Source organism: Olea europaea, chromosome 2, assembly GCF_002742605.1.
Source record: "Olea europaea var. sylvestris chromosome 2, O_europaea_v1, whole genome shotgun sequence".
Taxonomy (NCBI): Eukaryota; Viridiplantae; Streptophyta; class Magnoliopsida; order Lamiales; family Oleaceae; genus Olea; species Olea europaea.
In genome coordinates, this window is record NC_036238.1 from 21,754,997 (window position 1) to 21,765,627 (window position 10,631).

The 10,631-nt window shown below is 35.4% G+C and overlaps 1 protein-coding gene across 1 annotated transcript; it reads left to right on the top strand.

Moving 5' to 3' along the window:
- Positions 1–959: 959 nt before the first annotated feature.
- LOC111366501 (hexokinase-2-like) lies at positions 960–7,087 on the top strand. The gene is made up of 9 exons (XM_022987245.1): positions 960–1,505; positions 2,484–2,634; positions 2,723–2,905; positions 3,628–3,702; positions 4,200–4,361; positions 4,938–5,036; positions 5,225–5,355; positions 6,095–6,176; positions 6,433–7,087. The coding sequence occupies exons 1-9, from the start codon at positions 1,219–1,221 to the stop codon at positions 6,775–6,777; spliced, it is 1,515 nt and encodes a 504-aa protein (XP_022843013.1). The 5' UTR covers positions 960–1,218; the 3' UTR covers positions 6,778–7,087.
- Positions 7,088–10,631: the final 3,544 nt, after the last annotated feature.

Below are 10,631 nucleotides of genomic sequence, written 5' to 3' on the forward strand. Positions count from 1 at the left end.
TGTGACCGAATTTTAGTCTCTAAACTTATAAAAATGATGTCAATCTATTGTCCGCTAAAAAGTATGTCCCACTTGCGCACAAGTAATAAAGTGAACAAATGATTTCAGATTGTTGATCTTACGATAAATAATTACTAAATTACACAATAGGTAAATTTACTCTTAACAATGAATTACACAATAAATTTGAATTTTTTAAATGATGAAAAAAATTAAAATTCTTAAAAAATAACGAAAATACAAAATAATAAAATTAAGGAAAGATCTTATATTTGTGATTTTGTAGAATATTGAGCTATTTTCATCATCTGCAAAATACAAATTTATTGTATATTTTATTGTTAAAATTAAATTTAAGTATTGTATAATTAAATAATCATTCTTTGTGGGATCGACAACTGGAACTCATTTGTCAACTTTATTACTTGTATGTGGCATGTGCATTTACAATACATATTTTTTGGCAAAACAATAAGTCGACGTCATTTTTATAAGTTTAGTGATCAAAATTCGACCACCTTAAAATTTAGTGAGCAATTAAAGATTTTTTTTTTAAATATCATAACTAATCGAAGATATTTTATAACGTTTAATGAGTAATGAAAGATGCTTTCTTACATGACAATTTGGTAATGGGAAGATGGGACGTCATTTGTGCATTTCGTTAGTCATATCACCAATTTTGTTAGAGGTTTAAAACGAATCTTATGTCAGCTAGTCACGTTTAATATTTAGATAAGTTTAGTGAACAAAATTCGACAATTTAAACTTCAGTAAACAATCAAAAATATACATAAGTTAAGTGATTTTTGGAACAACTAATTCCACCCTTTCCGAGCCAGATCCATTTGAAAAAAATATGAAAAAAAATGGCTCTAAGATTTTCATGTTCTATATATCCAATTTTTTCAACAAAATATTGCAAGATTATAAAAAATAAAAAATTTGCATCCGTAACTGGAATCTGAGCTGTACATTCAAAAGCAAGCCAGCAACCATTGATGGATTGAACAAACCAACGAACAACCTACGATCTACATGTATGTATAGCACAAGATCTGAAGATACTCTTTCCAAATTTTCAGCCTAGTCAAAATCTTCTCCACCTGTTATTTCCACCCATTTTCTCGGACTCTCTCTACCTTCCATTTTACCAATTCTTTGATTCCTCTTATCCATTTTCGAATCGGCACACTTTTTGGCGCAAATTTTGAGAAGATGAAGGAGGGGACGGGGAAAGTGGCAGTGGTGGCGGCGGCTGTGATAGGGGCCGCGGCGGCAGTGGGAGTAGCGGCTTATATTGTCAGGCAGCGGATGAAGAGCTCGGGGAAATGGGCAAGGGCTTTGGCGATTGTGAAGGAATTTGATGAGAAATGTGGGACTCCAGAAGGGAAGCTTAAGCAGGTGGCCGACGCCATGACGGTGGAGATGCACGCAGGATTAGCCTCCGAGGGCGGAAGCAAGCTTAAGATGCTCATTAGCTATGTAGATAACCTCCCTACTGGGTATTATTCTGAATTACGTCATTTATAGAGTTTCTATTCCATCTTAAAAATTCAACCTTTTCTTAATTGATTATTTTTATTTGAGTACATGTGTAAAAGTATAGATCAAATCTTTTATCTTTTTTAGTGCATAAAGAAATTTTAAAATTGTGGGATTAAATCTGCTTGTACGAGTAATTTCATATCAATCACACACAAATCTATGGATATTTTTTGGTTCTTCATAAAAATTTACATTGTTGGCATAAATTACGGGGACAAAATAAATATATGAGTTTTATCTGTGCATTTCTTGAAAAGTATTTGATGGTAAGACGTTGTTTGTTCTTAAAAGAATGTAAGTCATCAAGGGCCCGTTTGGCAATACGTATGAAAGTCAAAAGCTGCATTTGAGAATAAGAAGCTACTTTTGAATATGTTTGAACAATTTTCTGGAAGTGCTTGTTTGGCTAGAAAAGCAGTTAGAGGATGTAGCTTCCTCTTCTTCAAGAGGCAAAAGCAAAGGTAGAAGCCCTGCTAAACCAGGCCTAATTGATCCTTAGAGAGAATTAGGATTCTTCTAGTTTGGATTCACAAAGTCTGGGTTTGGGGGCTAGCGGGTAAAAAACTTGTTAACTAATTCTCTGATTATTTGAAAATGTTGCAAAAGATTCGATAAATGTGAGATTGTATTATTACTAGTCTTGGACTTAAAACTCTATTTAGTTCAATCTCTTCTTTACTTGCTTCAGTAATAAACATATCATTTCTTACTCTCTCACTTCGGGATATGGAACTTGATTTCGTGCTTTCAGGCATGTGGGCTTTTCTAGATGAAGTTAAAGATTCACTTTTCTAGAAATCAGGACTAAAGATAAGAAACTGACGATTGTAATGCTGAGCGGAGCATCCATAAATCTGGAAATAGATTCTTTTGGACTTTGATTAAATGTATGTTTTGTTAAATGACTAGCTAAACACATCTTTCCCTTATCTCAGTGATGAGAACGGAGTTTTTTATGCATTGGATCTCGGTGGAACAAATTTCCGTGTATTGAGAGTACAATTGGGAGGGAAAGAAGTTGGTATTGTTCATCAGGAATTCACCGAGGCATCAATACCCCCAGCTCTGATGGGTCAAACTTCAGATGTAAGCAAATATTCCTTTTACATTATTCCTTTTAGTTCATTTGGTCCATATACATAATTCTGATTTTTCTAGAACCTTTTGATTTCAGGCCCTTTTTGATTATATAGCAGAAAAACTTGCAAATTTTGTCGCCGAAGAAGAACAAAGGTTTCAACAACCTCCTGGTAGGCAGAGAGAACTAGGCTTCACTTTCTCGTTCCCTGTCATGCAAACTTCAATAAACTCTGGTAATCTCATCAGGTGGACAAAAGGCTTCTCCATTGATGATGCGGTATATTTTTTTTTCTCTTAAGCATATTTTGCTTAGTTTATATACTTTAATTCATTAGTTTGGCGGCAATTAAAATATCAATTTTTTGAGAATCTTATGTGAAAACTTTTCTCTTTTTCAGTAGTTTTATTTGATTGCAATTTCCAATTATTTATTTCTCAATCTCCCCGAATATGTATGTGATGCCTGATTTATAGTCATGGAATTTACTGCTTTGCTGTCTTTCAAGCAATAATTCGTTTTCCAGAAAAATTCAACCTTGATCATCACCTAGTAGTTCATCGTTTTGATGAGGTCAGACTGCGGGGCGAGAGAAAGTTTAACAAAAGTGTAGGACGTAACAGGTAAATTGGCAGTTACTAATCATATCCAAAAGGATATCTCAGTCTGATGCGGTCTATTTACTCCAAAATAGATCTACACTCGACTTTTTTTGTCTTGCTTTTCCCTTTACATTGAGAAACAAAACATTGTAATGCTGTTATGGTCTGAGGTTTGCATTTGCTGTCCTCCACTTGCTTGTATGGAATCTGGTTTTTGCCTCTGCAGCATTGCACCTCTTTAGAATAATTATACCAAAAAAGACATTTCTGTTCAGTAAATGAACCTTACCTGGAATATTCATCCTTGGGATGATTTTCCAGTTCATACACAGAATGCATTATTTGACTCCAGAGTGGCTCAAACCTTATGTTTCAATCCTGGCAATTCCATTGTTATAGGTTGGCCAAGATGTGGTAGCTGAACTTACGAAAGCCTTGCAAAGAAAAGGTGTTGAAATGAGGGTGGCAGCTCTGGTAAGTTTCAGCATTTTTCACTCTGCTTAAAACACCTACTTCTTTGACAGCAAGTAAAGACTTCACTGTCAAAAAAATCTGAACTGAAAATCCAAAAGAAACTTATTAAGAAAACCTCAAACACGTTTGGCAAAAAAGTGGCTTAAAAGTAACTTTTTAAAGTTAGACAATCGGTCTCTGTATTATTAAGCTCCGGTTTGGGCTCATTGAAAATAGATTTTGAGGAAAAATGTATTTTCGAATAGCTATTTTTTGGAGAATGTGTGGTTAAAAAATAAGGAAAAGTTTTGGGTATCGTGTAATATTATTTTATTGAAGAATGTGTTGTTAAGAATAAAAGAGAGAAAAGTACATTTTCTAAAAAATGGAGCCCAAACAGAGGCTAAATGTCACAAGGATCCCATATTTGAATATTATTGTTTTGTTAATTATGCTGTCCTATACGAATATCATTTTAATTTCTAATTTCAGATGTACATGCATGATATTTTTGCTAGGTGAATGATACAATTGGAACATTGGCTGGAGGCAGATATACCAATAAGGATGTTGCTGTTGCTGTTGCTGTGATATTGGGTACTGGAACTAATGCAGCATATGTAGAGCGTGCTCAAGCAATTCCGAAGTGGCACGGTCCCCTGCCTAAATCTGGAGAGATGGTTAGCAAATTTTAGATGGCTGATTATTTGCTTTATATCTGCAATACCCTGTGTGGGAAAACCAGAAACAGGCACGGTTAGCTTACAACCTGTTCAATTAAAAACCAGGACAAATACCTGTCAATCACTAATTCAACCACGAACTGTTGAATTGGTCCAGATTTTAAAATCGATTTTTTCTTTTTTCTCCAAAAAAAAAATAAAATTGTTTGGGAGTGATTGAGCCTTTACATATATCAAGGTTATGTCATTATCAATATCCTTGATATCATAAAAACATTATCGTTTATTTTAGTAATGAGAATTTAACTTTTGTTTGTACACTTTTTATATGCATATGCATATTTATCTAATTAACTAATTACTTTTGGCATCCGGTTCAACTTGAACCCAAGCCCAGTTCAACCCTTTTGACCATTGATCCTTCACCTTTCCTTAAATAAGGCCCGGGATGGGTTTTAAAACATTGGTGGAACCTGGATTCTGCTGTGATTGACATTCTGCTTACACTATTACAAGATGTTGGGGCTTAAAAAGTCATAAATAATTATTAAATCTTAATCCTTTTAAATGCAGGTTATCAATATGGAGTGGGGTAACTTTAGGTCATCCCATCTTCCATTGACGGAGTATGACCATGCATTGGATGTCGAAAGTTTAAATCCTGGTGAACAGGTGATAACTTTTCCATGCATATTCTATTTCATTTGTAGTTTTCAGTTAAGATTCAATTTAATAAGATTGTTGTACAACAATGCAGGTGCAATTCTTAAATGCCTCACCACTGTTTAAAATTTGCAATGCGTTTACCCAGGACTGGAATTTGCACTCTATTTAACTGACTACGTCACCTATTTTTTCAGATATTTGAGAAGATAACTTCTGGCATGTACTTGGGAGAAATTTTACGCAGAGTTCTACTAAAGATGGCTGAAGAAGCTGCTTTCTTTGGTGACGAGGTTCCACTGAAACTTAAAATTCCATTTATATTGAGGTACCCTAAAGACTTGAATATGCTTGTTACTTTCATTGCAGTAAGATGATAGATTTTGAAACTAATGGGTATCTCACTAAGTCAGAAGCCATCCAGTTTTAAGTGCTTTGTGAAATTGGTGTTTTTGGCCTAATATTGTCAATGTGGTTAACACATTTCTAAAAACATTTATTTAATGGATTTTCCATCACCGGGTCTAAAATGAAGCTTGAAGAATTAACTATATCATTTTGAGATTTTTTCTTTGATGGTGGAACCAAAACTGAAAATAGATGAAGTGGAAAAAATGAGATTGCAAATGCAACAAGAACTCAAGATACAATTTGCCTTTAGAAGGGTAGCGGAAACCATTGCCTGCAGTACCTTATAGGTATGCATCCGCCTTTGCATCTAATGGATTGATTTCATTCCCTGAGGATATTAGTTACGTTATTGGACACTAGATAATGAACATGATTTTTACTTCTTTAATTCCTTTTTTAACCTTGTCCAGTAAAGTCCAATCCAATATACCAAACACGCTAGCATTGTGAAATCTTGATATTGCTTTCTGTTTAGGATTATATAGGTTTGTGTAGGTTTTATGTAGACATAATTCTTAGTTCTCCTTTTCATGCACGAATTGGGGTTCATTTGTTTTTTAGATTTTACATTTCCCATCTTTACATGTTATATTTTCATTGAAATTTGAATTCATACTCTTGAAACAAGTTAAATTTGGAGTTATAAAATCATGCAGGACGCCGGAAATGTCAGCAATGCATCATGACACGTCCTCTGATCTTAGGGTGGTGGGCAACAAACTGAAGGATATACTAGAGGTGTATTTCATTTCCTTACTAAAATACTGCCTTTTTTTGTTGATTGTATCTAATTGTTCCATTCTTTTTCTACCTTTTTTTAGGATGAAACTTGGAGGTCATAATCTAATTTGAATTTTTGATTCCTAGTTGAACACTGAGTATATTTATTTTCCTGTCACTACGTCAAACTAGATCCTTAATAGTGTAATTACGGTAACCTTTATGTCTTCTCATAAGTACATTCACAATGTTTTACATTGTTCTCCTAACTCAGATATCTAATACCTCCCTGAAAACAAGGAGAGTTGTGGTTGAGCTCTGCAACATTGTGGCCACGCGTGGGTCTCGGCTTGCAGCTGCCGGGGTTCTGGGCATCCTAAAGAAAATGGGACGGGATACTTTGAGGGAAGGAGGTCCACAAAAGACTGTCATAGCCATGGACGGTGGACTGTATGAGCACTACACTGAATACAGTAAGTGCTTAGAGAATACATTGCGAGAGTTACTCGGGGAGGAAACTGCATCAAGCATTGTCGTCGAGCATTCAAATGATGGTTCGGGCATTGGTGCTGCTCTTCTTGCAGCCTCCCACTCCTTGTACCTTGAAGAGAATTTGTAAGAAAATTCCCCACCTTTTCCCGAGAAAACTGCATCCATCATGAAGCTACTATTCGTTTAAATTTCGCGATTGCTTTGGATTTATTTCCAATTCTTTTCCATAGTTTAGGAATCCAATATTTATCTGGAAACAATATATACCGAATTAGATATAAGTGAGAGGAGCTGGAAGTAGCCTCTTCTCTTCCAATGAGAGTTTTTTATTAATTCAAGAATCTTTAGTTATTTTTTGATTTCATCTGTCATAGAGTGCCTCAATTTATGGTCGATTTTTATGACATATGCAATGGGAAAAGAGAGATTGTGGAATATCTCAAAGTGGTCTCTTTTTGTATAAATTTTGTTAATACTGTGTATCAAATATGCTGTAGTATTTGTAGAAGGGGAGGGACGTGTGGGTTGTCGGGCGAGCCGTATTTTTGCCACTTTGTGGAATACTGCGTATCAATTTTATTCTGCTTATCTTTACTTTTAAAAAGCGTCCAAAAGGCCTAAAATTCAAGAAAAAGGTAAATTCACTCATTCTCCCGACTACAAGAAGTGCAGGAAATAAACATAAAATTAGTCTACAATTATAAATTTGTTATAGTAGCAATGTTAAAAAATCCATTTAACTGTGCATCAAGAAAGAGCCTTCCCTGTTTGCTCCACCTGGGAAGGAAAATAATTGACATTTGTAATTTTTTAGATTTTCGATAGTCGACCCTTTATTTATTGATAACGAAAAGTGTGAAAAGAAAACTCGCGGGACAGTGTTGTGAGTTCAGAGCGGGGGCGGACTCACATGGGGTCATGTGAGGTCAAATGACCTCACAAATTTTTGGAATTTATTATTATTTTTTTTAAACTAAAACCTAACAACTACCCTCTCCAATTGCCAAACTCAATTTCTCAATAGTAGCCTACACTTGTGAAAAGCCCAAATCCAATCACTATATCCATATCCATAATCTTATTCTCATAATCCATTTACTCATTTATCCAAATTCATAATCTCATTCCCATAATCCATTTACTCATTTACACAAATCCAATACAACTTATATAATGAGTTCCAATATTCCCAAATCAAATCTCATTTTTTCCAAATTGCTAATTGCCAAACGTGAGTCGTGAGTCGTGACTCATCTTTCTTTTTTCACTCGTCTTTTCCACTTTCCAGTTTTCTCTTCGCCATTGGACCTCCACCGGGCCGTCCCTAAGCGGCTCTGCCCCTATTGCTACTCAATTACGGACTACAGTGAAAATTTTCATTTTCGACCCCACAGTTCAAAATGTCCGAGTCCGCCCCTAGTTCAGAGCTTTTTAAATTGCGTAGTCTCTTCACAGTTGATACAAATATGCAGCCATACATCGGTTACATATTAAGCAGTCCAATTTTCCTCAAAATATGCCTTGCTATTGATCTCTTACAAATTTTAGCCTTGCTATGGATTAATGGGTAGTGAAAAAGAAATTATTTCTTACAAAAGAACAAAAAGATTATGCACTTTGTGCTTAGACAAGAAATGCATGACTCGCTCTTATAATATACAAGATTTTATTTGTTTATTCTTTATTAATACAGTTTAACATTGTCTACTCTACATCACCAAATAAGTTACCATTGCATGTTAATATCGAGAGGATGAGTACTATTAGAGCTGTTGATTATTGAAGACTTTTGGTTTTCTCCACATAATGAAATATGAAGAGTGTTAGAGAGGAAGATGAAGAGATGGATGCATTCACCATCATTATTAGTCATTATTATTCTTCGTAATTGTGTGACTCTTAGTAGTCTTATGCTATCCTATAAATAGGTTTGTCATGTACTCAAATCAAATAATTCATATATAAAAAAAAAGTTTCTCTCAAAATATACTTTGTTCTGTTCTTATTACTGAACTGATCCGGTCTTGATAGAATCTATCCTTATTTCCGCTGCATACTAAAATCACAATCAGAACAAACATTTGGTATCAGAGTACTCCTGATCTTAAAGGCCTGTGAGAAAGAGGAAAAATGGCAAATTCTACTCTAACTTCAATGTCTATCCCCATGATGTTTGGAGGCGAAAACTATGAGTATTGGTTTGTCAGAATGAGGGCTTTCTTGATGGCACATGATCTATGGGAGATTGTTGAAGAAGGTTATACTCCACAGGAGTTGGATGCAGACCCTACTGTGAATCAAATGAGGCAAGAGAAGGATCGTAGAATAAAAAATATGAAGGCTCTTACCTTCTTGCACTCTTCTGTCACTGAGACAATTTTTCCCAAGATTGTGGCTGTTACAACAGCAAAAGAGGCTTGGGATAAATTACAAGAAGAGTACAAAGGGTCTGAGCAAGTGAGAGCAGTAAGATTGCAAACTTTGAGCAGAGAGTTTGAAAATCTAAGGATGAAGGATGCTGAATCCGTAAAGGACTACTCTTCTAGAGTGGCTAATGTGGTGAATCAGCTTAAATTGAATGGAGATGACGTACCAGACAAAAGAGTGGTGCAAAAAATGTTGATTACCTTACCCGAAAAGTTTGATGTTGTTACCACGGCTATAGAGCATACAAAGGATCTGTCAAGTCTTTCTTTAATTGAACTTACAGGTGCTTTGTTAGCCTATGAGCAAAGGTTAACGTCAAGATCTGAGGTAACTATTGAAGGAGCTCTTGCGGCAAAGTTTAAACCGCAAAGTTCAAGTGAAGGTGGAGGAAAACAACACCAAGAAGGGAAGAAGAAAGGCAAAGGAGACTCATTTTCTCCTTGTATTCATTATGGAAAAACCAACCATCTTGAGAAGAAGTGTTGGAAGACAAAGCAATGCAAATTTTGCAAGCAAGTGGGCCATATTGAAAAGTTTTGTAGAGCCAAAAAGCAGAATCTAAATCAGCCACAATATCAACAAAGAAATCAAAATCAGCAAGCAGCATTTGTACATGAAAGGAATGGTGAAAACCATTTGTTTATAGCTGTTCATGGAGTTGAATTGAGTAGCAAGGAAACATGGTTTGTAGACAGTGGTTGCACCAATCATATGACCAATATGGAGCAGGTTTTTGGCAATTTAGACACAAATGTGAAGGCCACGGTGAAAATTGGAAGCGGAGGAGTCCTACCAGCCAAAGGTAAGGGTACCATTGCTATCCAAACAAAGAAAGGTACAAGATATATTGATGAAGTACTTTTAGTGTCTGGCTTGGATTCAAATTTACTAAGTGTGGGTCAAATGCTTGAAAAGAAATATGCTGTGCATTTTCGAGATATGAAATGCAAAATCTATGATCCTCATGATGTTGAAATTGCTAGTTTGCCTATGCATAATAGAAGTTTTAGCATTCAATGGCATAGCTTACTTGCAAATATGTCTAGAGTTGATGTGGATGAATCTGATTTGTAGCATAGAAGATATGGTCATTATAATTACAAGTCTTTGTCATATGTGCATTCTCATGGCATAGTGAGAGATTTGCCTAAAATTCATGAATCTGGAGGAGTATGTGAGAGCTGTAGTTTGGGGAAAATGCATAGAGAGTCATTTTCTAATGATGGTGCATGGAGGGCATCTGAAAAATTGCAGCTTGTGCATACTGATATTTGTGGTCCCATGAAAACTCCATCCTTGAGTCATAATTTGTATTTTGTGCTATTCATTGATGACTTTACAAGAATGTGTTGGGTGTACTTCATGAGAAACAAGTCAGATGTATTCAATGTGTTCAAAAAATTCAAGAATATGGTAGAGGCACAATCTGGATGTAAAATTCAGACCTTGAGATCAGATAATGGCAAGGAGTATACATCTACCAACTTCAATCAATTCTATGAGGATTATGGAATTCATCGGCAGCTTACCATTCCCTACACTCCGCAACAAAAT

Excerpts from the sequence above, each read along its gene's own strand:
- LOC111366501 (XM_022987245.1), top strand. The coding sequence starts at position 1,219 with ATGAAGGAGGGGACGGGGAAAGTGGCAGTGGTGGCGGCGGCTGTGATA. Across the intron at positions 2,635-2,722 it reads TGATGGGTCAAACTTCAGAT|GCCCTTTTTGATTATATAGC; the intron begins GTAAGCAAATAT and ends TTTTGATTTCAG. Across the intron at positions 2,906-3,627 it reads GCTTCTCCATTGATGATGCG|GTTGGCCAAGATGTGGTAGC; the intron begins GTATATTTTTTT and ends CCATTGTTATAG.